A 26,831-nucleotide genomic window follows, 5' to 3' on the forward strand; every position below is an offset into this window, starting at 1 on the left:
GAGGGTGTCGTTTATTGTCCTCGCTTCAGGATGTACATGCTGGAGCGGCTCTGTTCAACTTGGGGGAGGGATGGGATAGACTTGATCTTCCACTGCCCCACCCCCGCCCCACACAGTGCCCCAGGAATGCCAGGGCCCCCATCTGGGCTCAGCTGTGCAGTGCCTGGAAGAAAGCCAAGGCAGCTGACTCCACTGGGTGCCTGGACCCACATCCTGGCCTCCCACGTCCACTCAGCCTGTTACTCAGTGCTGCCAGCTACAGGCACCGTCCCTAGTCATGGAGCTTACAGTCTGGCTCAGGGTACACCGAAGTGAGCAGGCTGTCACAGCTCAGAGGCATAGACGTCTTGATGTGCAGGCTGTGATGTCAACACCATGAGCCAAGTACACGGCTGAACCCAATCAAGCCTGTAGCAGCTGATGGATTGGCTGATGATCTCATCTGCTGTGTGATCCTGACCCTGGGTCGGGTAACAGTTCCGTGGGAGCCAGCTCCTAGCAATTCTTTTACTGCCTTGGCTCACTTCCCCTTTAAAAGGAGTTTAACGCAACCAAGGCTCATTGCTGTAAGGCTTGAGGCTTGCACTAACTGATAAACACCAGTGTGTTTTTCACCTGCGGTTAAGGACACAGGCTTCCCAACTCCAAGCAGAGGTTGCAAAACATGACTCAAAAAACATCCCTGTCATAATGTCACCAGTAGCTTACACCAATTTCATCTCCCTTCCCCGGCATTAGAAGAACGACGCATGTAGAGCAATTAGCATTTAATATTTGGTAATTAGCATGCTTAATGTGATTCAGAGAAGTTCCTTGACATTTTCATAAAAACAGAAAGCACATTCCCCACCCACCCACCCTTCAAGGAGCGAGGCCTAGTTTGGCAAAAAAAAAAACCCAAAACAAAAAACTGTGGGCCAGTCTTTTCTGGTGCTGAATATGCATATGTTGGCCTCTTTCGGGACACTGCTGGTAAATTTAGAAACTCGTTAAGAACTCTTTCTCATTCAGCAGCCACACGCTCATGGCTCACGGAATCTAAGGGGAAATGGCTAAATCGAGCTTAAGTCGTGGGGCTGTGATGGTCCTTCTCAAGTAAATAAAACCCTCGTTGTGCCCCCAACAAACCACACACACTGTTGAAGTCCAACAGGGAGTCAAATTCAGGGACGCGGTGAGAGATACATTCTACTCCGTCGCTCCAGCGCCAACAACGTAACTCTTCGCCGGACAATGTAGCCGCCCACTCCGGAGTCTCCAGCCCGAGGGTTCAAGCCGGCGGTCCGCACGTCCCGGCGCTCGGATACTCCGCGCCGAGCCCGAGATGTCAGCTCAGGTTTCCCCTCCAGAGTCGGGTACCCCTCGCTCCCTCTCCGCGCCCGTCGGTGCCTCTCCAACCCCGGCCCCACGTGGCCCCGGGAAGCAGGCCGCACTACCCTGCTGCCGCCGACTGACAGCCGGCCGCAGCCACCGGGCGCCGCGCTCCAGCGAGGCAGCCAATGAGCGCGCTCGGAGTGCCAGCGGGGCGGGACCGCCGGGCCGCCGAGCGCTCGCGCCGCCACTGGAGGGCTTGGGGCCCGCCCCTGGCAACAGGCCCCGCCCCGCCGGCAGGGTTAGGTTGCGGCGCGGGCGGCGGGGAGGAGTTGGTCCCGTTGTGCTGCGGCTCCGCGCGGCCTGCAGTCCCGGGCCCGCGCCCCGCGCCGCCCGCCCGCCCGCCGCCATGGAGCCCGGCCTTGACGGCCCCGCTGCCTCCGGCCCCGCTACCATCCGTGAGGGCTGGTTCCGCGAGACGTGCAGCCTGTGGCCCGGCCAGGCCCTGTCTCTGCAGGTGGAGCAGCTGCTACACCATCGACGCTCGCAGTACCAGGATATCCTCGTCTTTCGCAGGTACCCCCGCCCGCCCGGCCCCGCTCCCCGGAGCCCCGGCGACGGCTCTCAGCCCAGACCGCCGGCTGCCAGCTGCCCAACCCCACGCAGCCCGCCGGGACTCCTGCCCCGGTCTTGGCCCAGCCCGCCTCTCTTCCTGCCGGACCCCTATCTTGCGCCCTTTACCTCCGGATGCCCCCGGCCGTCTCTGCCCGCTCCTGTCCCTGCAGAACTGTCAGAAGTTCTCGTAACTAGGCCCGTCTCTTCCCTCAGTCCCCTCCCCACCCTGCATCCCGTCTCGCTGGGCTGGGGGGCCGGCATTGCGGGCGGTCCTCTTCGGCGGGGAGGGAGCCGGAGTCTGCGCCGACCCGACGCGCCGAGCTCCACGTGTCAGTCCCGGACACGTCAGAGCCGGGACCCCGAGTCCAGCCTCCACCTAGCGGGCCTGCCCGCCGATCCTCGCCACGTGTCACCCCTTAGGACTCACCCCTGGAGCCCCTCTGCAGGTTGGGGGAGATTCTTCTCACCCAGGGCGAGTCGGGGCACGTTGCCCCTTTCCCGGGGAACCCAGATTCCTGACTGTCACTCCCACCCGCAGTAAGAGCTACGGTAACGTGCTGGTGTTGGACGGTGTCATCCAGTGCACAGAGAGGGACGAGTTCTCCTACCAGGAGATGATCGCCAACCTGCCTCTCTACAGCCACCCCAACCCACGCAAGGTACTCCCATCCCACCCACATCCAGCCCTGAGGCCAGTGATAGGTCCCACAGAACAGTGCTGGGGGCCCCAGCTGCGCTCAGTGCTCAGCTCAGGTGCTTCCCAAACAGCTGTCAGAGAAAGTGCTAGCAAGGACGAGGGGGCTCATGGGGAGAGCCACCCATTTTACAAGGATTGGGGGCTGACAGGCCGGCTGAGGCCTGCAGCTTGAGAAGGAGCCGCGCTGGAGGGAGTTTCCAGGGACGGGGGACACATCGTGCCAGGTTCCTAGGGCAGGAGAGCTTTTCTAGGAGTAGAAAGTGAAGTAATGAGGCTTGTGGAACAGAGGAGCGGAGAAATTGTTCCAGGTGGTTCTGTCTGCTCAGTGCAGTTTGGGGGGCAGGGAGGCCAGCCACTGAGTCCTGCTGGAGCCTGTTTGGTGGGGCTGGTGCCCAGGGCCCCGCTCCTGGCTGACTCTTCCCCTGGCAGGTGCTGATCATCGGGGGCGGGGATGGGGGTGTCCTGCGGGAGGTGGTCAAGCATTCCTCCGTGGAGTCGGTGGTCCAGTGCGAGATTGACGAGGTGAGTGCGCAGAGCCGGGCGGGGTTTGGATTCAAGTCCCAGTGCTCCCTGAATTGGCTGTTTACCCTTGGGCAAGTGGCTTAACCTTTCTCGGCCTTGTTTCTTGGTCTCAAGAACACATTGGAGGATTCAGTAGGAAAAGCAGATAGTAAAGCACCTGGCACAGAGTAGGTGTGCCACTGATGCTAGTTCTTAGTAAGCCTAAGAGCTGATGCGTCATAGAAGTCCCAGGGGACTCCAACCACTAGCGCATCTGCCCTTTACAGAGCGTGCTTCAGTGAGCATCTAGGTTCCGGGTTCAGTCCCTGCCTCCTTGGAGCTGATATTCTAGTTAGGAGGCGGTATCAAAGGGTTATCTGATAAAGGAATGTGAGGTGGGTCCCTAGGGTGTGGGTTGATGCTGAGGTCTGAATGAGCAGCAGCTGGCCACGTGGAGACAGGGAAAGGCTCTCCCGGTGGAGGCTGGAATTCTAACCCTCTGAAATAGCAAGATAGCCACTCAGCTGCAGTGGCTGTGTCTGGGGAGAGGGAGTAGGGGTGGTGGAGGTGTGGGCCGAGCTGCAGGCGGGAGCTAGCCCTCCGAGAAGTTATGGGGAGGTACCAGACTGCTCTCTGTTTTACAGATGTGGAAACTGGGGTTCCACAAAGGGAGTGTCTCGTCCAAGGTGACCGGGCTCTGAGAGGGGGTCCCACTCAACTCTGTCTGCCTCCAGGGCCCCCAACCCCCGTGGCCCAACCTGTTCCCTCCTGTCTCCTCCCCAGGATGTCATTCAAGTCTCTAAGAAGTTCCTGCCGGGCATGGCCATTGGCTACTCTAGCTCAAAGCTGACCCTACACGTGGGTGACGGTTTTGAGTTCATGAAACAGAACCAGGACGCCTTCGACGTCATCATCACTGACTCCTCAGACCCCATGGGTAAGCAATGGATGGCCTGGGGCCTCTGGCAGGCACCAGAGGGAAGGCCAGCCTCCCGCTCTGTGTCCCAAGTCTGAGTTGCGGAGTAGAGGACGCAGGGGGCCCCAGAGTTAGTGCAGCTCTTTTCCCTTCTGAGTTGTCACCTCCCCACTCAAACATGGCTCAGCAGAATAGGGGGACTGGGCGACTGCACAAAGTTCACAAGTTGGTTGAGGACCTGGAAGAGAGTGGGGCTCTGGGCTTGGGCCACTGAGGCCCCAGTTTCCTCTTCAGCCTCCTCTCTGCTCGACAGGCCAGCATCAGGGTATGCGGGTATCTAGCCTTAAACCAAGGCTCAGGGTGGAGATTCCCCTGATGCGATGCCTATGAGCATCCCCCCAGGAATGGGATTAAAATGTGGAGCCCCCTCATGCTGGGGTACTGGATCCCTGCCCCTCTCAAAAGCACCCTCTTCGTAGTTGGTTTCTGAACTCCACAGACCTGGCTTCAGTTCTCAGCTCTGCCCCTGGGCAGCTGTGAGGGTCTGTGTGGTCAGGTGACAGCGGCCCTTGCCGCCTCCAGAGCCAGGCTCAGGCAGTCTCAGCCGGAGCGTTCCTTGTCCCTTATCCCCTGCTCCCCTCAGGCCCTGCTGAGAGTCTGTTCAAGGAGTCCTACTACCAGCTCATGAAGACCGCCCTCAAAGAGGACGGCATCCTCTGCTGCCAGGGTGAGCGGGCCACCCCGTGGGAAGGGGCTGGCTGGGGTGGGAGCGTGGTGGGGGGCGCACCGCCTGCCCGGTGCTGATGCTGCCTGACCGGCCCCCAGGCGAGTGCCAGTGGCTGCACCTGGACCTCATCAAGGAGATGCGGCACTTCTGCAAGTCGCTCTTCCCCGTGGTGGACTACGCCTACTGCACCATCCCCACCTACCCCAGTGGCCAGATCGGCTTCATGCTGTGCAGCAAAAACCCAGTGAGCTGTGGGCTGTCCTGGGGGCGGGAGCGGGGCAGGTGGGCACGGAAAGCGCTCCCCTGAGACCCCCCCTTGTCCCCAGAGCACCAACTTCCGGGAGCCCGTGCAACAGCTGACGCAGAAGCAGGTGGAAGAGATGCAGCTGAAATACTACAACTCCGACGTGCACCAGGCAGCCTTCGTCCTGCCCGAGTTTGCCCGGAAGGTGAGCTACCTGCGGGGCAGGGAGACCCAGGGCTCCCTGAAGGGCCCCTTTGACCCCCTCACAGTCCAGCACCCTCCTGACTAGGCCTCGTGTCCCACCAGGCTCTGAATGATGTGCACTGAGCCCATGTGCCGCTGCCCACGCTGCCCAGGACCTTGGCCAGGGAGCCTCCGGGGCGCCTGGGCCGCACCAGCCCTGGACAAGACCCCCGCTGGCTCGCCCACCAACCGAGTGTTACAGGCCCCAGAACGCTGCCCGGCCGGCCCTGCTGGGCGGACTGTGTGTCTTCCTGTGTGTGGAGTTCAGCCTCCAAGCCTATACCAGCTGTGTACAGCAACCGCCCACCTTCTGTCGCCCCTCACTCACCAAACACGTGTATTTATAACAAAATGCTGAATTGTGTGTCCCTGGACTTCAAACTGGCCCAGGCAGGGGCTGCATCAGCCATTAATGGGTTCCCCCGTGTGCCAGGCCCTGAGCTGGCCCCGCTGTCTGGCCTTCGATTGTCTGCCGTGGGAGTAGGCAGGCCTGCCTCCTTGTGTAACCGTGGACCGGCCCCTTGAGCCCCGTGGTGCCCAGGGATGCGGCAGTCATCTAACTGGACCCAAGTCTGTCCCGAGAAGCTTTAGGCATTCCTTCACCAAGCCCTGCACAAGGCTGGTGGTGATAGGCCCATGGGGCCCGGGCTGGGGGTTGTCAAAGTCAAGGGCTTTGCTTTGTCTTGGGGCCGCCCGGCAGGGTCCTCAGAAGACTCTGGGCCAGGTCCCATCCTGGGGTGGGTGCGGACGTGACCCCAGAGGCAGCTTTGAGGAGCATGACTGGGGTCCGGTTCCCTGGGCCTGCAAGTCAGGGGCCTTGACTCGGCTCAGGTTACAGACCTGGGTTCAGATCCTGCTGCCCCCCTCGCGAGCCTGCCCTCTGGTAAGTTCCTAGAAGCTTCCCCCAAGTGTTGAGAGGTTGCGAAAGCAGGTGTGGGCGGCTACACAAGGACTCTGTGGGCATGTGACTGTCTCCTCTCCAAGGTGCTGAACCGGCAGGCGCCTCGGTCCTGCTGACTGCGGGGACTGAGGGTCTGGTGGTGGGACAGGAGCCACCACAACAAGATGCAGGCTGGGGGAGGGGGCCTCCAGCCCCCTCCTAACTCGGGGGATTGGCCCCTGCTCCTTGCAAAAGCCAGCATCACCTCCCCCGCCCCACACCTGCCCTCGGCAGGGACGTGGTCAGGGAATGTGTTAACCTGGGAGACTGGGGCTGGCAGGTTGGGGGCCAGCGTGGGTGTGGGAACCCTGGCGGTGGTTCAAGGATACTCCCAACCCCGCTCCTACCCTGGGCACCCACCTTGGAGGCCCCACTCGGCAGGAGCTAAGACTGCAGTCATAATAGGGGTGGGAACAGGGGTCCAGCTGTGCCACCAACTCCTCGAGTGGCCTCAGGCCAGTCACCCACCCCCTCTGGGCTTCCCGTGCTCCACCCTCACGAAGCCCCTGGTCTGTGAGCATGTTTTGGGGTTCATCCCTCGTCAGCAAGTCTGATCCCAAGCTAACCTCCCCATTCCAACCCCCCGGTCTTCCCCCTCCCGCGGAGGCCCGGCGGAGTCAGGACTCGGCTGGGCTGCAAGAAAGTACCAGGCAAGGGAGGACTGGTGATGGCCAGCTATGGAGCGCTGTCCTGTCACCAGCTTGACAAGGAAGGCAGGAAGGAAGATACTGTTAAATCCACACAAGATGAGGTGACATGCCCGAGGCCTTACCAGGCAGCTGGTCTCCCAGGAGCCACTCCGCCCCGTGGGCCTCTGCAGCTCAGCCGGAGCACCCTGGGGCTCCCAGCAGGGGCAGCTGCCTGGACCTCCACTCTCAGTGGCCCTCCTCCCCGTGGCTCATCTTACTGGCCAGGCTCCAGGAAGGTCCATCGTGAGGATGACCCAGGGAATGAAGGTGGGCAGGGAAGGGGGGCGGTCCCAGCGCTGGGGGCACTGGACCTGGGTCACACGAACTCTGTGACTTGAGCTACGCACAGCTCCTGACTCGGTCACCCTGTCTGTGAAATGAGAGCAGTGGTCCTCAGCTGTCACAGGGCTTCATTAAGGAGCACGTGTCACGTCGTTCTCACTGAGCTGGTGGAAATCAGGATTTCTTCTCAGGGCAGAGGAAGAAGAGAGGGCCCAGGTTGCAGAAGTAGCTGCAAGAATGCCTGACCTGGACTAGAAGGTGTCTGCAGTGTCAGTCCCTCCACTTCCCCAACTTTTAGTGGCATCTGCGTGCATGTGCCCACCTGGAAAGGGTGGGCGTTGAGGACTGAACCCCACAGCTGGGTGGATGTGATTTGAACACAGGCTGATCCACAGAAGCAGAAGCAAAAGCAGGTGTTCGGTGGGGGTGTGACCTGAGTCCTCCAAAGTTCCAGAAATCTGGAAGAGGGCCGTGAACAGGCCCAGTCTGTGGCACGGAGAATAAAATCAATCCTATCTAGAGCTCTGAAATTCAGGTATTAAAATCAGCCCTGCCCACAGATGTAGAGAACAAACGTATGTACACGAGGGGGGGATGAGTTGGGAGATTGGGATTGATAATATATACACTAATATGTATGAAATGGATAACTAATAAGAACCTGCTGTATAAAAAAATAAAGTTAAAAAAATAATTAGCCCTGCTTCCCCTCCCCCCGCCCCCAGTTTAAGGATACAAGTAGTTCCCATGCGGATTGTTAGGAGAGAAAGAGCAGCCCTGCTGTACCTGCTTTTCTCCCTGGAGGCAGCCACGTTTACCTCTTTCAGCTGAGCATTTTGCTCATGCCTCTAAACAATATGCTTGTATTACTACTTCTCGATTTGTCAGTTTCAGTCATAATTGTTGATTTTCCACTGGGGAACGTGAGGATTTAGCTCTTTGCTTCCCTGCCCCACCACACTCTCAAGCATTCAACGATAACCTTGGTTGGCTCCGCAATCAGTGTTTGCACCGTTACAAGTTAGGCAAATGCCGTTCTCAGCTGAGACTCAGAGAAAATGGTAACTTTTTATCTCTGGCACAGCTTGTTTTTCCTGGAGGGTTTTTGCATTCGCTTCATTTTCAATAAATTTATCACTAATTTAGCCCCAAACTTTTACCAAATCGCTAAAGCTCTTAAGACGTTTGGATTCAAAACACTTCCTGAGGTTCTGGTCAATGTGCTAATCAGTTGTGGTTTTTTTTCCTTATTGTGAGATTCTAAGTATTTTACGTAGCCTCATTATAATTACAATTCATGATTATATTTATTGGAATGTTCAGTAATAAGAAACTAATATACATACCGTGCATTAATTATGAGTTGTACCATAATGTATATAACACTTTCATTTAGGAAAAATAATTACTGGAAAAAAATTTTTTTGGAGGATCTCTGGACTCTACCGGTGTCCTATCATTTTCATCTTCCTGAAGAATCTGTTCCAAGCCTCCTGACTACCCCAAGTGGGATACCCTGTCGGGACTCTTGTCTCTTGGACCCCATATCTTCCTGTTTCTTGGTTTACTCCCTCGTTTTGGTGAAGCATATCCTAGAGGAGCCTTCTGAGAAAGGGGACAAGGGATGAACGTTTTCAATAACCTGACATGCATGAATCTCTTGATTCCATCTTCATGCTTAATTGATGGGTACAGAATTTGGTTGAGTATAGAAATATGTTGGAAATTATCTTCCTTCAACATTTTGAGATTTGCTGTTTTCCAGTGTTATCTATTCCTGTGTTTAAAATTAGCCCAAAATGTAGCAGATTGAAACAATAACAATAAACATGTCTTTTCTGTGGGTCAGGAATTTGGGAGTGACTTAGCTGGTTGGTTCGGTTTACAGTCATTCATGAAGTTGCAGTAAAGCTGTCGCTAGAGCTGGAGGGTCAGCTTCCAAGATGACTCAGTCACATGACTAGCAGATTATGCTGACAGATGTTAGGAGGGCTCAGTTCCTCCCCATGTGGACCTCTCCACAGGGACACTGAGTGTCCTCACACATGGTGGCTGGCTTCCCCCAGAGCGAGTGATCAGAGAGAGAGCCAGGTGGACGCTGCGATGTCTTGTATGCCTAGCCACACATCACACACTGTCATTCCAGTCATGCCCTATCCATAAGCCCTACTCAGTGTGGGAGGGGACTACACATGAGGGCGTGAATACCCCAATATGGGACTCACCGGATGCTGGCTTCTAGTTTCCAGTGTTATTTCGATAGCTCCAAAATCATTCTTTTCATGATCCTTTGTAAGTGATCTGCTCTGTTTTCGCTCTCCTCCCCTCTCTCTCTGTCTCTCAAAGTTTGTAGAACATAATTTTTCTCTCTGATGTTTTGCAAATATCAGGTGTAAAGTTCTATTTTCATCTGTTGTTCTGGGCACTTGGAGGACATTTTCAATCGGTAAACTCGCCTTCTTTTCAGTTCTGGGAAATTTCCTTGCATTATTTTGTTTATAATTTCCTCTCCTCTGTTTTCTTTGTTGTCTTTTTCTAGAATTCCTGTTATTTAGTCTTTGACATACTGTATAGGACTTTACTGCTTTTTCATTTCTTTTTGACTCTATTTTTCTGGAAGATTTCCTCAATCTTATCTTCCAAACATCTTGTTGAGTTTTTTGTTTCTGCCATATTTTTATTTCCCCAAGCTGTTTTTTGTTCTCTGAATGCTCTTGTTAAATAGCATACGGTTCTTGCTTCTTGTTCTGGCCTCTCTTTTTGCTTTGAAGATATTAATTATTGCTTCATTTTAGTTTTGGACATTTTCTTCTCACTGCTTCTTACTGTTTTGTTGTTGGTTGGTTGATTTTTTTGGTCTTTCTCCCTCACGTGTGAGGTTTTCCTCAGTAACCCTTGAATGTTCTGCTCATGTGTCAGACTGGGGACTAAAAAGCTAATTGGAAGCTCTGAGCCCATGATGGGGGCTTGTCAGCTGACTTTCACTGTGGGTGAGGCGGCTGAGCCATTTGCGTGTGGAACCTTAAGTCCGTGTCTTTAGGTCTTTCCTCCTGAACTCATCAACACTTCCCAGGAAAAAGAGAGAAGCCTGGTGGCTGCCAGGTTCTAGGCGTTGAGCCAGAGGAAGGCTGGTCTGTCTGCTTAGTGCCCCTGTTTTCTGTCTGCCCCTCCCATGCTCAGCTGGGCCTGGGACTCTCCATATACTCCCTCCAAGAATAAGTCTCCACGTTTCTGCTGAGGTCGGGGGATGGGAAATAGGGATTGGCAAGATTCTTACATGCGTCCAGAAGGACCTGGTGCCGCCAATTCCTGATTCCACCGCCAACTTAGAGTTGCTTCCTGGAGAGCTGTTTCCACCTGTCCATCTGTTTCCCCAGCTTCCTAAATGTTGATGCCGCCTCCTCTCCCACATTCCCCATCGTCGTGGGCTCGTGTTTTTAAGACTTTTCTCTTCTCTCTTATCGTAGCGTTTCAGGAGGCAAAGGTAGGTGTGTGTGTGCCTCCCCCATCTCCGCCTAGAAGCCATCGCTGCCGAGGTCATTGTCACAGAGACCCTGGGTGACCTCGGAAGTCACACACGGCGGGGGAACCACAGAGGTTCAGGGTGAGGGACAGAGCCAGGATTTGTCCCCGGAGCTGGCTGTCATCCAGGTTCAGCCCCCTGGCTCCTGGAGCATCCTGTCCTGCCTGCCCGGAAGTCTGGGCAGGCAGGAGTCATGGGGTCTGTTCCCAGAATGCCAGGGGCAGGGCGGCTGGGGGCAGGGCCGGCCGTTGGACAAACAGATCAAAGGTGAGGCGCCCCGGGGCTCCAGACCGGGCCTGGCCGAGTGCACCATGAGGTGGGTGGAAGCCCCCAGGGTCTCCCCAGCGGGGGTGAGGGGTGAGACTGGGCCTCACCGCCCCTCCCCTGCGCTGTCTTCAGGCTGCTGGTCACCCTGGGTCTGCTGTGGGGCTCGGCAGCCACCACGTCCTCGGGCCCGCAGTGGCCCAAGCCCGTGTTCGGGCGCCTGGCATCTCCTGGCTTCCCAGGCACGTATGCCAACAACCACGAGCAGCGCTGGGCCCTGACGGCGCCCCCCGGCTACCGCCTGCGCCTCTACTTCACTCACTTCCAGCTGGAGCCCTCCTACCTCTGCGAGTACGACTTCGTCAAGGTGCCGGCAGGACGGGCTGGGGCACGGGGACCCCCGGGGGCGGGGGCTGGCCTCGGAGCGCGGGCGGGAGGGCCGGCAGGCCCGGGGTCTCGCCTTCCCCCCGTGACCCGCAACCCCACAGCTGAGCGCCGGGACCACGGTGCTGGCCACGCTGTGCGGGTCAGAGAGCACGGACACGGAGCGGGCGCCCGGCAACGCCACCTTCTACTCGCCGGGCTCCAGCCTCGACGTCACCTTCCGCTCCGACTACTCCAACGAGAAGCCGTTCGCGGGCTTCGAGGCCTTCTACTCAGCAGAGGGTGAGCTGAGAGAAGGCCGGTTGGTGCGGGGGGACTGTCTTGGGCCAGACCAGCCCTCCCTTCCGCCCGCCTCCCTGAGGCTGGACTCCTGCCAGACCAGCAGGAGGGCGTCCCCACCTGGTCTGACATCATCATCGCAGTGCAAATATCAGCAACAGCCAGGACCTCTGCTCTAGGCTGAGCCCCATTCAGTGCCAGGTGCTGAGCCAGGACGTCCTCGTGGGCCCCGTGATGCAAGGACCAAGTGAGCCCGTTCACAGGTGGGACGGGTGCCACTGGGCTGAGCGCGGCGTCTGCCTCTGGGCTTCGAGTCTGGCACTTGCTTTCAGATTCTGGCTCCTGCAGGGACTTGCTGTTGGCCTCGGGCAAGTGGCTCAACCTCTCTGTGCTCATCCTGAGACTGCTGCAAGAATTTGGTGAAACCCATATAGAGGCCCACCCACTGGGTTCCCGTGCCGGTCGCTCCTTTCACTAGCCTAGTCACCACGAGCAGGACCATTAAACCGTCATTGGTTTAAAAAAGATGGTATTTAGGTCTCCCTCCAAGTGCTGCAGCGAGGTCGCAGTGACCCTGGGCCTCTAGCGCTCAGCTGGGCATGAGACACCTGCAGACAAGAGGAGGCTCCTCTCAGGTCAGGCCATGTTACTGGAGGGGCCCTAAACCCGAGCCTAGGCCTCAGCGATGTCCCCTCTCCTTCCCCGCTGACTGCCTGCCGGCCCCTCCCCCAGACATCGACGAGTGCCAGGTGCCCCCAGGAGAGGCCCCCACCTGCGAGCACCACTGCCACAATCACCTGGGTGGCTTCTACTGCTCCTGCCGTATGGGCTATGTTCTCCACAGGAACAAGCACACTTGCTCAGGTGAGCTGCAGCTGGAGGGGGACCCTGTGCCCAGCCTGCCCCCACCCTGCCCCAAGACACAGCTGGCTTCTCAAGGCCATAGCTGCTCTGCCCAGGCGACTGGAGGGCCCACTGGCCTTGGTCCACTAGACACTTCTCCTGGGTGACGGCTCCTTTTCAGATCTTCTGTCCCCTCTCACCATCCATCCATCTACCCATCCATCCATCTACCCATCCATCCACCCACCCACCCACCCACCCACCCACGCACCCTCCCACCCATCCACCCACCCACCCTCCCACCCATCCACCCATCCATCCACCCACCCATCCATCCATCCACCCACCCACCCATCCACCCATCCATCCACCCACCCATACCCCCATCCATCCACCCACCCATCCCCATCCATCCACCCATCCATCCACCCACCCACCCATACCCCCATCCATCCACCCACCCATCCCCATCCATCCACCCATCCATCCACCCACCCATACCCCCATCCATCCACCCACCCATACCCCCATCCATCCACCCACCCATCCCCCCACCCATCCCCCCACCCATCCCCACCCATCCCCCCCACCCACCCTCCCACCCATCCACCCACCCCACCATCCACCCACCCACTACCCACCCATCCATCCATCCATCCACCCACCCATCCACCCACCCACCCATCCCCATCCACCCATCCCCCACCCATCCCCCACCCATCCCCCCACTCATCCCCCCACCCATCCATCCACCCATCCCCCCACCTAAGCACTCATCCATCCACGTTCTCCAGCTCCTCACCTGCCTCCACCCTGTCCTTGGCTCACTCTCACTCCTCCTCAGCTCATTCACTTGGTGAGCATGTGGTCGGCCCTCACTGTGTACCTGGCCAATCAGGACTCATCCTCCTTGGGGGGCTTCAGGATGAAGGAGTGGGGGCCCTAGGCCTGCCTCACACAAGCTTCCCTCCATGAAACTTCAGCTCAAAGCTGCCGGTTCAGCCCCCAGCAGGCCAACCCCTTTGGCCTCCACGGCCCGGACTCCCCTCTGCGCCCCTGACGGGGGCCTGGACAGAATACCAGCTGGCGCTCTGGGAGCGAGCAGCCCCCACCCTTGGTGCTGAGCCCGCTCCCCTGCTCAGTGCCCTCCCCCGTGTCTCTCCCCGTCTCTGTTCTCTCTTCCAGAGCAGAGCCTCTAGCCTGCCCTCCGGCTCCGTTCTGGCTCGGGCAAGACCGCTGCAGCCTGCAGCCCCCATTGACCCCGCCCACGGACCTAACAATAAACTCGGCTCCACCTCCACCTGCTGCGTGTCTCTGGGGGGGAAGGGTGAGGGGAGGGCAGCAGTGTGCACTCTGGACCCCCTTCCTTCCCACCCTCACCTCAGCCCGACGGGCCCTAGTTGGTGGGAGCCGCCTCTATGGGGCCACAGGCTCCTTTGCCAGAGGGGCTTGCTCTGTCCTCACCCTCATTTTGATGATGGGGCACCGAGGCCCAGAGAGGGGCAGGGGGCTCACACAGGGGAACCGAGCTCTAGCTACTCCCCCACCAGGAATCCAAGGACTGAGCTCAAAGCATCCTGGGGTCCACCTCCTGTTCAGAGGATACCTCAGGTCCTGGGTGTGCTGGGGAGGGGGAGTCTGACCCCGAGCAGAGAGGCCCAAGGAGGTATCGATTCACTGATGGGCAGTCTGGTTGGTCCCCCACATCCGGGGGTGACTCCCTCTGTCCCATGGGGAGCAGCCATGTGGAAGAAGAAAGGCAGTGCTGGGACTCCTCACTTCCTGGAATGCCTGTGTCCCCACCTCTGCCACCTGGGGGATGGGGGGGTAGAACCCTCCTACGAGTGATGCCAACAGACATTCTCTTTGCAAAGGCAGAATCAGCTGTTTCATTGGGGAAAGTGGGTACCAGACTCACTTATGATCAGTGTGGACTTGAACTGCCCTCAATTGCCCCCCAGGGCAGAGCCTAGACCCAGGGAAGGTGGGCAAGGGGAGGCCTTCCTGAGTGTTCCTGGAGGGGGCCCAGGGGAGACTCCTCTCCTGCCACCTCCCCACACCAAATTCCTGGGAACAGGAAAGTCCCTTTCACTTCTGGTGCCCCTTTCCCCCAGGCAGACCCTGACATGGCTCACTCCCCGCACCCCTGGAACTGTGACTCTGGCCCAGGGTTCCCCACACCAGGAGCCTCAGCTTAGGGCCTCCATCCTCCCTGGGGTTGTGAGTGGGGCCCCTGGAGAATGTACCTCCAAGGGTCACTTGTTTCAGCTAAATCCTGGAAGCCAGAGAGACCCCTCCCTAAATTGTCCCTTCAGCCACTGGGTGGGGCGTTCAGTCTCAGGAGATGCCTCTGGGGCTGGCATGTGACAGTGGACAGGTGGCCTGAGCCACGCCGCCTGCGCCTGGCTCACCCCGCCTGTCCTCTCCCCTCTCCCCAGCCCTGTGCTCAGGCCAGGTCTTCACCGCCCGGTCTGGGGTGCTCAGCAGCCCTGGATACCCTCAGCCGTACCCCAAACTCTCCAGCTGCACCTACAGCATCCGCCTGGAGGAGGGGTTCCGTGTCACCCTGGACTTCGTGGAGTCCTTTGACGTGGAGATGCACCCTGAGACCCAGTGCCCCTACGACTCCCTGAAGGTCTGGTTCCCCTGGCCGCTGCCTCCCCCTGGCCCGGCAGGTCCTGAGGTGACAGGGGCCTCTCCACTTTCAGATTCAAACAGACAAGGAGGAATATGGCCCATTTTGTGGGAAGACGTTGCCCCGCAGGATTGAAACCAAGAGCAACACTGTGACCATCACCTTTGCCACCGATGAGTCGGGGGACCACACGGGCTGGAAGATCCACTACAACAGCACAGGTGAGGGCAGGTGGGGCTCCGATTCGGCAGGGAGCTCTTCCGGAAGCATCAAGGAGCCACACAGGATGGAACGCTTCCTGGCCGGGCCTGGGAAGTTAGGGGAGGGAAAAGTTTTCCTTAACCCTCTTAGTGTCCCTGGCTGGGTCTGAAAAGCAACCTGAGGGGTTAACAGGAAAAAAAAAAGCATACATGTTTATGTCATGTAAATTTTATGTCATGTAAATTTTATTTCCTTTGTAAGGAAATAAAGACTCAGAGAGACAGCTGGACCTGTGCACTTTTGGGCTAGGGTTGCTGAGGAGTATGATAGGCTGAGGAATATGAAGTAAGGGTGGAAAACGGGGTGGGGGAACTTAGCCAGGCCTGTTAGGATTGTTCTTGGCATCCTTTTGTCTTTGGTGATAAGGCTTCCCTCTGGGTGTAGGGCAGACACCTCTCACGTGAGGGTCTTATGACCTGCTTCAGGGAAGAAGGGCGAAGGGTGGGGAATCAGAGTGACCTTCCTGCTTCTGCCGTTTTCTCAAACTCCCAGCTTAAAATCGTCAACATGTCAAGGTGCCGTATTTTGAGGTAGTGCGTCCTGAACTCCATCAGAAGACAGGCCAGGTTTGAGTGGGGTCGTCTGCGAGGCAGGGGTCCCCTATGGGAAGTGTCGCCCCCCCATTCATCCACCCACCCACCCACCCCTCCATCCAACCATCCCTCCTTCTACCCATCTACCCATCCAAACAGCCATCCTCCTCTCCTGCCCTACCTCTCACCCTCCCCTCTTCCATTCACCCCTCCATCCAACCATCCCTCCTTCTACCCATCTACCCATCCAAACAGCCATCCTCCTCTCCTGCCCTACCTCTCACCCTCCCCTCTTCCATTCACCCCTCCATCCAACCATCCTTCCTTCCATCTGTAGGGGAGGCAATAATAATTTTCCCTCTGCCCTTCCAAATTCTTGGCTGGGAACAAGAGACATTAACGAGAGAAAAAGAAACAAGTTTATGAACATGTAGATCTCGTGCATACGTGGGAGATAACCCAGGGGAAAATGAGTCTCAGAGGTGGCTTAGAATTCAGGCTTAAACATCTTCAGCTGAAGACAAAAGAGAGAAAGGGTACAGGGGAGTCCAGTTATGAGGAGGTGACCAGGAAAAGCATGGTAAGCAAGAGTAAGATTTGTTATGCAGATTAAAGACTGTCTTCTTTCTATTGCTTTTGAAATTTAATTTTAGTAAAAAAAATTTTCTGTCTTTTCCTTTAAGAGTTTCTAGTGATTTAGTCATCCTACTCCTGGTACAGAGTTCCAGACACTCTTACAAATGGAGATTTCCTCTGTAAACATAAATTTCCCTTAGAAAAGGGTACTTTCTACTCTGTTTTCAGAGTCTTTCCTGTGTCTGCTGTTTCATAAGATAATCAGCTCAAAATACAGTTGGCTTCCCACACCCGTGGATGTAGAGCCCGTGGATACAGATGGCTGACACTCTGCCTTTTTTTTTTCTTTTGGCCGAGAAGCTTGTGGGATGGTGTTAGTTTTCCGACCAGGGATTGAACCCATGCCCTCAGCAGTGAAAGCGCTGAGTCCTAACCACTGGACCGCCAGGGCGTTCCCTCTGCCATTTTGTACAAGGGACTTGAGCAACCGCAGATTTTGGTATCCACGGGGCTCCTGGAACCAATGCCCCGCAGACATCGCGGGACAGCTATAATCCTTATGCCAAGTCATGTTCATGCCACCCCTCACACACATCCATCTGTCCATCCTTCCCTCCTTCCATCCATCCATCTATCCATCCATCTTATGGATGTGCACTGGGCCCTGTGTGGGGAATACGTAATACCTCTGCTGTCAGTCCAGTCTAGTCACAGCACCATGACCACAGCCCTGTGACAAGCACAGCCGAGCACCAGACACAGTGAGAGTCCAGAGGAGGGACCTGGCCCAGGCAGGGGCCGGGTGCTAACAAAAGGGGCCTGGGACACGAAACATACGAGATTGGATTGAAAGGACAAGTAGGTATTGGAGGAAGGTGGAAGGGTGTTCCAAGTGCAAGGGAAGTGTATGTGCAAAAGCCCAGAGGCTCCGGCTGTCTTGGTGTGAGCTGTAAGAGGGTGTGATGGGGTAGGCAGAGATGGGGACTCCTGCCTGACATGGAGGGTTTGGACAGGGAGTCTGCACTCTGCCTCTCAGACCCTCCTCCACCACCTCTTCCTCGTGACAGACCCTCAAACGTAGACGGTAGTTCGTGGTGCCACCTCCTGAGACACGAGTCCAAGCCCCCCACCTGCGGGCACTGACCTCTGGACGTGTCTGTCCCTCTCACCACTCTCAGCCAACAGGTCTTTCAGGATGTTTTTGGAAAGACAGAGTAACTGAGCTGGAGAAGCGCCAAAGCAAAACACCCAAGGCCCCAAGCCGTGCTCAGAGCGCAGGCTGGGTGTCAGACTGCCCGGGTTGGCGGCCCGGCTGTAACGCATCCTGTTTCCTGGCCATGTGACATTGAACCTCTTAACATAACTTTTCTGAGACTTAATGTCCCAATTATCCAATGAAGGACAAAGCTCCTTGGAAAGGTGGGGATTAGTGGGCTAACGCAGAAGACACTGAGTGAGCATGGAGGAGGTGTTGAGTAATTTTAAAAATGAGATTGAATTAGGAAAGATTAACCTTTGGGCCAGCTCTGTGGGAAAGGGTGGGAGACGGGTCAGTAGGGGAGAGACCAGCACTTCGGGAACATTTCATTTGCCTCTTGTTCATATTTAAAAAGCCTTTTGTTTTCCTGTGGGTCGAAGTAATAAAACTTCTAAAACTGAAGCACTGGTTTCAGAGTGAGTCAGAGGGAAGAGTCAGGTTTGCCAGGCTGGTGGGTGAGAGGGGCCAGGACAGAGCCTGGAGGTGTGTGTGAAGGGAAGTGCCAGCAGGGCCCTGGCCTGGGTATGAGGTGGCCTCGGGAAGCCCTGGCCCCGACAGGGCCACCTGGAACATCCCTGGAGATTGGTTCCAAGAGGGGAGACTCTGGGGCCTGCCTGGGACTGAGAGTCGCTGCAGGACACAGGGGTCAGCTGCTGGAGGAAGCAGGGGACTGGGCAAATGACCTGCACGGGCTGAGGGGTGGCCTTGGGTGATGGGCAGCCATGGGGCACTGGCTGAAGGCTTGCGGTGACAACAGGCCAGGGTTTGGGGGCCGAAGTGGAAGCCAGCCGTGAGCCCTGTGGGCACGTGCTCTCGAGGGGCGTATGAGGCCTCCTGAGTGCCAGTCTGGCCCTGAGCCCCGGTGCCTCTCTGAGCCGCAGGGGCTGCTGCCCGTCGCCTTATTAGCAAAGCGGTTTCCTCTGTGCTTCACATTCGGTCCTCGCAGCGGCCTTAGAAGCTGAGCAAACGTTCTTATCACTCTCAGCTGACAGATGAGGAAACTGAGGATTTCCTGTGATTTTAACCCATGCTGTCCAGCTCTTTCCCCCCCAAGTTACACTCCCCCGGTTTTCAGCAGTGTGTGTGAGGCCCCTGGCGTGGAGCAGATGCTCCCTTTGCCGTGACCATGCTCCCTTACCACGTCCCCGGCTTTCTTTTCATCACTTTGGCTGAAGCCCAGGCCAGGAGACAAATCCTAATTTGTACGATAAGCAGCGAAGAGTTTAATCTTGCCTTTGGTTTTAAATCTGAAGAACTCCACCCCACTGTGGCAAGCTCTCTTTACACGTTGTTTCATTTATAAACCAAGAACTTCTAATTGCTAAATTCAGACTTGCTGCTATAGAGCCAGCTAAACCCCCGACGTCTGGTTTCCTTGCGCAGCTCAGCCCTGCCCTGACCCGACGGCACCACCTAACGGCCACATCTCCCCTGTGCAGGCCACATACATCATGAAAGACCGCTTCTTTGTCTTCTGCGAGTCGGGCTACGAACTTCTGCAAGTAAGTTAATACAAAGCTGTTTAAGTGCACCACAATCATGACGGTTTTTGAATGAATACATATTTATATCAGCAAATATGTGAAAGGAAAATGGGGAAACAGCTGTTGTCAGGATGGTGGTTTACTTTGCCTATGATTGAACAATAAAATTCAAAGAAATGATACATTTGCTAAGAGAAACGGCTACAGAGAATTTTCTATTCTTAGGAACTCCGCTTTTTAAAATTTTTTAAAAATTTATTATTTTTGGCTGCGTTGGGTCTTTGTTGCTGTGCATGGGTTTTCTCTAGTTGCGGCGAGGGGGGCGCTACTCTTTGTTGTTTCGGTGGCTTCTCTTGTTGTACAGCACGGGCACCAGGTGCGCAGGATCCAGTAGTTGTGGCATGCAGGCTCAGTAGTTACGGCTCGTGGGCCCTGGAGCACAGGCTCAGTAGCTGTGGCCCACGGGCCCAGTTGCTCCGCGGCATGTGGGATCTTCCCGGACCAGGGCTCGAACCCGTGTCCCCTGCACTGGCAGGCAGATTCTCAACCACTGCGCCACCAGGGAAACCCATAGCTCCGCTTTTTAAAAAAACTTTTTCTTTTTCTTTTTTTTTTGAAAGCTGGCGATTAAAATGAACACCTTTTCTCTGTTCACACACATTACAGCAGCTCTTGGTAAAGCAGCTGAAATGTTGGTCATGTGCTCTGTGTTATCACCTTGCATTAAATCAAGCTCCTCCTGGTCAAATGACCTTTACATGAAACAACTCTTGGGCCCACAAAAAAATTAAATGGCCCTTGGAAACAGTATATTCTGCAAAGTTATAAACAGTGACCACTGTTAAGGGAGAAGGAGGATAATTTCAAAAAATGCTTAGTGTGTTTCTTTGGGGCACAGGTTAGAGATTCACATGCCCTCTTTATGTTCTTCAAAATGTCACTGAATCCCAGTGGTAAAAAGCAATAACACTGAAAAGATAGCTGGTTATGCAACCAGTCCTGTGGAGGGACAACCACCCCCGACCCTCAAAAAAGTGAGACACTTTGCTCAGCTTGTAAACTTCTCGGCGGGCTCTTTCCACAGCAACTTGGACCCAAGCCTGTTCAGTTTCTGAGGAAAAAAGAAGTCATCCTGCTCTCCTTCGAAGCATAAAGCTTCAGTCAAAGCCACCTTCTTTCATTTTAAAGTCTGATTTTAGAAAAATATTTAAATAAGTCAAAAATGTCCCGCTAAATATTAGCAATGGAAAGTGATTGAGGACACACATGCGAAGCTTCTGGAAATATTGATATTTTAAATAACTTTCCTCCAGTTAATAGCCGCAGGCTAGAAAAATCCAGACACATCCATATCTGATCAGGCTGATCTTCCCCAAACTTTTGACTGTCACCCTTTGGCACTTTACATAAAGAAATGGTGGAACACCAGCAGGAACTTGTGAGAAATCTGACGTATTCTTGGATTAAGTGGAAAGCAGAAAATATAAACCGCTGCAGAGGTCAACATCTTTAAAACTGATACACACACATAGGTGACATCACCAACAAGTACACACATGTATCAAGGCAGTTGGGCTGCGTGTCCAGTCATGTGGGTGCATCACCCCCTTGGGAGCATGTCTTGAAACACTTGAAGAAGAACTATCGTGGGAGCAGAGCTTTGGGGAGTGGTTTCCTGATATAAACAAGGAAATTAATATTTTCTCAATTCCTCTTTAGGGTTATTGGCCCCTGAAATCATTTGTTGCAGTCTGTCAGACAGATGGATCTTGGGACCAACCGATGCCGGAGTGCAGCAGTACGTATGTGTGACCACAACGCCTGTAGCTGCTTCTGCTACTACTGCTGCTTCTGGTATTTTTAAAGAATGATTTATCAGGGCCTGAATTCCAAATTTGCTTCTCATCCTCAGTCTCTCAGAGCACTTTTAAGAGGTTAAAACAGGACCAAGCTACTAGAAAAAGTATTTGCTTCAGAAAAGTATGGTATTTAAAAATATTTTTCTAAGTATAAAATACTCATAAAAGATGGGAAATAGAGAAAATTACAAACATTATAATACTCATAATCCCGCCGTATCAGAGTATAGTCACTCTCGTTATTTTGGTGCATAGCCCTCCAATTACATATATCACACATGTAAACATGTACAGGCTACTGTTTGTAGGGGCATATACGCATCAAACTGGGATAATGGTGTTCACTACCATTTTGTGAACTAAGAATCACGTACCTTATTTTTAATATTTTTAAAATTATGATACGTGTTAAATGGAAAAACCATATAAATTCACAAAAATATACAGTGAAAGCCTCTCTTGCCCAAATCCTCAAACTACCTGTAAGACACTGGGATCCATTCCTTCTTACTCTTTATTTCCTATACTATTTATACTAACATATCTCACTTACTTTTGAACTAAATCTGACTGCAATGTACTCTTCCCCCCAACATTGTTGGGTTATCGTTCCACAACAATCCAAGCACTCATAGAGCTGCTCCTTCTTTTTAATGACTGCATAGTATTCCATCAGAGGACCTATGCTTTTTGTTTCATGTGATTTCTATTGTTTCCAGTTTACTATTACATACGCTGCCATAGTTAACACCTCTGTACGTATACTTTCACATATTTTTTAAAAATAAATTTATTTAGTTTTTGGCTGCATTGGGTCTTCGTTGTTGTGCACAGGCTTCCTCTAGTTGCACTGAGCGGGGGCTACTCTCCGCCACGGCACACTGTCCCCTCACTGCAGTGGCCTCTCCCGTTGCAAAGCACAGGCTCCAGGCGTGCAGGCCTCAGTAGTTGTGGCTCGCGTTCTCCAGAGCGCAGGCCCAGTAGTTGTGCCACACGGGCCTACTTGCTCCGTGGCATGTGGGATCCTCCCGGACCAGGGCTCGAACCCGCGTCCCCTGCATTGGCAGGTGGACTCCTAACCACTGCACCAGCAGGGAAGTCCCTACTTTCACATACTTTTTTGCAAGGGTTTCTACGAAATTCCTAGGGGAATATTTTTATTTCAAAATTTATATTCCCGTGGGACTACCAATTCTTTACTACCAATTCTTTTAGTTTAAAAACCAGTAAAGAGCTGGCACCGAAGGACTGTTGGACTAAGGTATGGGTTAGAGCCCTGATTCTGCCACTTTTCACTGGGTAGTTACGGGCATCTCATCTGTGGAGAATTAAGGCAACGTAGACAACGCTCTTGACACAAAGCCAGACACACTGCTATTAAGTTGCTAAAAACGATTTACCTTTTAAAATCCACAGAAGTACATCAACAATTTTTAGATGTCTGTGTACAAAACTATGACTTTTAGACTGGTATCACTTTGTCTCACAAATTGGTTATGTCACATTAGTAATGTCCTAACAGTTGTGAATTCTAACCCAAACTCAAGGTATTATGACTTCCAGGTCTTCTAAAAAGGTCAACTTAGGGAAAGGATCATAAGAACAAGTTCTTCGGTCTTCTTTGTTCTATTTTTTAGGCTAACCAAATTGTACCATTTAACATCAAACCAGACTGTATAGGCATATGCAGCCTGTGCTGTTTTCTTTCGTGAGTGCTAAGAAGTCCAAGTAGTTTCAAATTCCCTTCCTTTAGGGAAGGCATCATACAACTCCTTGCCTAGGGCCTTCACTTCAACCTAGCCATTTAGTTAGGAACAGAGATGAGAGTGATACTTTCAAATCACACTAAGGCGATTCTCTCCATTTTCAGAGATGAAATGATGTCCATCTTGAATATGACTTCAAGTTATAACAACACACAGCACAACCACTATCAGTCTCCACATCGTTTTAATGTTAGGATTCAAAGTACAAACTGACTTTCCCTCTCCCGTGTTTATTAGTTGTTGACTGTGGCCCTCCTGATGACCTACCCAGTGGCCAAGTGGACTATATAACGGGTGCCGAGGTGACCATATACAAAGCTGAGGTTAAATATCGCTGTAATGAGTTCTACACAATGAGAACAGATGATGGTAAGCAAATTGTTCAAAGTTGGGGGTGGGTGATATTTGGAACCTAAGCCCTCATGATCTGAGAATAGACTTAGCCAACATTTCTGGCTAAGGCTAGACAAAAGATTAAAAGGCACTTCTTCCACCTGCGAAGTGAAATATTATAGCTGAAGTGACTTTAATGTCAATTTGCAAGAATCTGAAAACAGATCTTATCTAGTAAATGACTACTACAAACACACAATATATTCCAAATGGTTTAATTTAACAAGTCAAAACCTTATCATTAAGCACTTAAGATCTTGATACATATTCAAGTTACACATCTAAAAGGTTTCCACTTTGCAAGCATACATGGTAATGCAGAGACCTCCTATTTATGAAATCATGTAAAATGGTTATTCAGACGCCTCTGTTTCCCACTGATGCTCAGGAATCTGCATTTTCGAGGGGGTATTCAAGCAAATGACAACCACCTTTGCACATGCAGTTAAACATTTTTGCTCTTTCAATGATTTGCAGGTAAATATGTGTGTGAGGCTGATGGATTCTGGACGAGCTCCAAAGGAGAAAAATCACCCCCTGTCTGTGAGCCTGGTAATAGATACATTTATACACGAGATTCATAACTGATGGAAAGTAGAACTGGGTAGCAGACAGTAAGTAGTGCTTCAGCTGTGTAGGCAGAAATGTAACTTCAGCACTTGGCTCTTAGACCAGCTTATTATTTCCAAATAGTATGTTCTCATTACCCCTTCCATATGGAGAGGTTGTTGGTGCTGACTGTATCAGTCATTTGATTATTTTTGACCTTACAACTAGGCAAGCATAAAAAATTAAATGATTTTTAAAATTATCTTGAACCATTTATACATTTATAAACATGATTTCTTCTCTTTAAAAATGCTATTAAAACCCAAAGCTAATAACCTCATTATTTCCCTAAGCAATTGTTTTCAATGACATCTAGTTTTTAAACATTAATGCAATTTGCCTTTTAACAGTACTTAAAAAAAAGTTTTACCAGAATCTGCTCTGAAGATATAGTTGAGTGCTTAAAAAAAAAATCAGAAAGGTAATAATATACTCATCACCCCTGTGCTATTTGGCTTAAATTAGTCTTTTTTAAAAACCTGCATCTTAGCTGACAACAATGTTTGTAAGCTTTAATAAGAGTATTCTGCCACAACAGGAAACATATTTGCTACATTTATGAGCATATTTAGTTAGCAATACATAATAAAGTTTAGTGTTTGGAAGAAACAACTAGACCCAAAATAATTTCTGAACCTAAAGGTTCCTGGCTACAACTGCAACATTCTAATTTTTAAAAAACATTTTAATGTACAAAGGTGAAAGTAATTCTGCAAATCCTATGATAGTGACCTTAGTTTCTGCTTTCCCAGAACTACATGGTAAATACCCCATTTTACAAGTTGGAAGACAGAAGCAATGAAAAGGTTATTTTTCACTTCCTACGCACATCAGCTCAGACAATTCCTGTTTGCCCTATTAAATATTTTCCCAATTGCGAGACCAAATTATTTTACCAAAACAAATCCGTTTCTAAAAGTTAATTTTCACTCACCTCATTATCTGCAGAGCTAAAAAATACCAAATGGTTTTATCAGGTCTTTGAACAGTGTTTTAAGCAGTCTCACTTGCCTGTATAGGTGGACACCCACCAAATTATGTGATGCAATTTTTGGTTGACATTACATATACACAACTCCAAAGTGGTAATAATTGGAGAAAAAACACCATCGGGTTTCTATAAAGGCTCTATACATCTTTTTTCCCCCAGTTTGTGGAATATCCACCCGTACCACAGAAGGTCGTATATATGGAGGACAAAATGCAAAGCTTGGCGATTTTCCTTGGCAAGCCCTGTTATTAGGTAAAACTATAGCAGCAGGTGCACTTCTATATGACAACTGGATCCTAACAGCTGCTCATGCTGTATATGAGCAAAGAGAAGACGCCGCCTCCCTAGACATTAGAATGGGTGCCCTGAAGAGACTGTCACCTCATTATACACAAGCCTGGGCCGAGGCCATTTTTATACATGAACGTTACACTCATAATGCTGGTTACGATAATGACATAGCATTGATTAAATTGAAGAACAAAGTTGTATTAAATAGAAACATCATGCCTATTTGTTTGCCAAGAAAAGAAGCTGAATGCTTCATGAGAACCAATGATATTGGAACTGCATCTGGATGGGGATTAACCCAAAGGGGTTTTCTTGCCAGAAATCTAATGTTTGTTGACATACCAGTTGTTGACCATCAAAACTGTACTGCGGCATATGCAAAGAAGTCCTATCCGGGGGGAAGGGTAACTGACAACATGCTTTGTGCTGGTTTAGAAAGTGGGGGCAAGGACAGCTGTAAAGGCGACAGTGGGGGGGCATTAGTGTTTCTACATAATGAGACACAGAAATGGTTTGTGGGAGGAATAGTGTCCTGGGGTTCCATCAATTGTGGGGAGGCAGATCAGTATGGGGTCTACACAAAAGTCATTAATTATATTCCCTGGATCAAGAACATAATTAATAGTTTTTAGCTTGTGTGTCTCCAGTGAGTACATGATTCTTTGTTCTAAAAAATACCTGTAAAAGACCTCAGCAGCAAACTGACCTGAGAAACATTAACACGACAGCTGCTGTTCCACCTCAAAACCAAACCAAACTACAGGTGAGATGTGCCTTTCAGGCACTTCTCCACTTGCCACTTTTCCACCACTTACTCTCTGATTGAAGGGGACATAAACCATTGTAGTGATATTCACCGTTGCCAATCCAACAGAAACTCACTGGTTAAATTTGGACTTACTTACAAAAGTCCAGTGTCTTTTTGCACTGGCCATGTGCATTTCTGGAAATTGCCTGTTCATGTTCTTTAACTGTTTTTCTCCAGTTTTTGTACTTGTTCTTATTGTTCTCTGAGAGCGTTACATATTATAGCAGTATTGGTTCAGGAATTACTTTGAATCATGTTTTTCTTGGGTAGATAAATTGGAAATATCAATACTTTGGCCTAGGTATAGACTGATTTCCATGTTAAAAGCGATGCTATAATTTTTCACTTCTCAAACTGGCAGAAAAGAAGAGCATGGAACAGCACCAGTTCACACTGTCGAAGGCGACGAATTTTCTGAAGGACAATTTGGCAAATCTATTCCACAAGTCTTAAAAGCATGCATAGTCTTTGACCTGGTAATTCCAATGCTAAGATTTTAATTTAGCTGTGAGGATGTTCCTAGCACTTGGAAATAACCTAAATATTTTATTTTCAAATTCAGAAGACAGTTGAATCAAATGTGGCATTTCCATAAGATGAAATACAACATTAAAAATAAGTGGCGGTATTATTGATAAATCAATCTGTAGTGTTTTTTTCCTTCTTACCACGAATGTGGAATACTTGGGCACATTTGAAAATAGATTACAGATCGTACAACAGCTAAGTACAGAACTTAAATACACAGTTAAGAGTTTCTCTCCTAGTATTCAACAACAAAAAATTATTCTAATTATCACATACATCTTCTGAATTACTAAGTACTCAACATCTTTTTCCTAAGGACAGCATTTAAGCTCTGACTTAACCTTAAAAATCTCATTTCATTTAGTTGGCCATTCCTCCCTA

General features: G+C 51.9%; 2 protein-coding genes across 7 annotated transcripts; both read left to right on the forward strand.

Moving 5' to 3' along the window:
• The first annotated feature begins 1,624 nt into the window (after positions 1 to 1,624).
• SRM (spermidine synthase) lies at positions 1,625 to 5,734 on the forward strand. Of its 2 annotated transcripts, XM_082647594.1 has the most exons (8): positions 1,625 to 1,887; positions 2,465 to 2,585; positions 3,053 to 3,145; positions 3,908 to 4,061; positions 4,684 to 4,767; positions 4,866 to 5,011; positions 5,094 to 5,216; positions 5,318 to 5,732. In XM_082647594.1, the coding sequence occupies exons 1-8, from the start codon at positions 1,721 to 1,723 to the stop codon at positions 5,336 to 5,338; spliced, it is 909 nt and encodes a 302-aa protein (XP_082503720.1). In that variant the 5' UTR covers positions 1,625 to 1,720; the 3' UTR covers positions 5,339 to 5,732. The 2 variants fall into 2 exon arrangements, with proteins under 2 accessions (XP_082503720.1, XP_082503721.1); XM_082647595.1 differs by lacking the exon at positions 3,053 to 3,145 and having other exon boundaries at positions 5,318 to 5,734.
• A 5,217-nt stretch (positions 5,735 to 10,951) lies between these two features.
• Positions 10,952 to 26,567, forward strand: MASP2 (MBL associated serine protease 2). Of its 5 annotated transcripts, XM_082648998.1 has the most exons (11): positions 10,952 to 11,004; positions 11,088 to 11,319; positions 11,441 to 11,618; positions 12,348 to 12,479; positions 14,897 to 15,093; positions 15,167 to 15,314; positions 19,105 to 19,223; positions 20,925 to 21,003; positions 23,068 to 23,199; positions 23,701 to 23,775; positions 24,983 to 26,566. In XM_082648998.1, exons 1-11 carry the CDS (start codon positions 11,000 to 11,002, stop codon positions 25,744 to 25,746), a joined length of 2,061 nt encoding a protein of 686 aa, XP_082505124.1. In that variant the 5' UTR covers positions 10,952 to 10,999; the 3' UTR covers positions 25,747 to 26,566. The 5 variants fall into 5 exon arrangements, with proteins under 5 accessions (XP_082505124.1, XP_082505123.1, XP_082505121.1 ...); XM_082648995.1 differs by lacking the exons at positions 10,952 to 11,004; positions 11,088 to 11,319 and adding an exon at positions 13,644 to 13,785 and having other exon boundaries at positions 11,482 to 11,618; positions 24,983 to 26,567; XM_082648994.1 differs by lacking the exons at positions 10,952 to 11,004; positions 11,088 to 11,319; positions 11,441 to 11,618 and adding exons at positions 11,790 to 12,250; positions 13,644 to 13,785 and having other exon boundaries at positions 24,983 to 26,567.
• Positions 26,568 to 26,831: the final 264 nt, after the last annotated feature.

Source organism: Grampus griseus (genome assembly GCF_964374135.1).
Source record: "Grampus griseus genome assembly, chromosome: 1".
NCBI lineage: Eukaryota > Metazoa > Chordata > Mammalia > Artiodactyla > Delphinidae > Grampus > Grampus griseus.

Bases quoted from the DNA above. Each gene is read 5' to 3' on its own strand.
- SRM (XM_082647594.1), top strand. From the start codon at position 1,721: ATGGAGCCCGGCCTTGACGGCCCCGCTGCCTCCGGCCCCGCTACCATC. The intron at 2,586-3,052 runs GTACTCCCATCC...TTCCCCTGGCAG, and splicing joins GCCACCCCAACCCACGCAAG to GTGCTGATCATCGGGGGCGG. The intron at 4,768-4,865 runs GTGAGCGGGCCA...ACCGGCCCCCAG, and splicing joins CGGCATCCTCTGCTGCCAGG to GCGAGTGCCAGTGGCTGCAC.
- MASP2 (XM_082648998.1), top strand. The intron at 15,094-15,166 runs GTCTGGTTCCCC...CTCCACTTTCAG, and splicing joins GCCCCTACGACTCCCTGAAG to ATTCAAACAGACAAGGAGGA. The intron at 19,224-20,924 runs GTAAGTTAATAC...ATTCCTCTTTAG, and splicing joins CGGGCTACGAACTTCTGCAA to GGTTATTGGCCCCTGAAATC.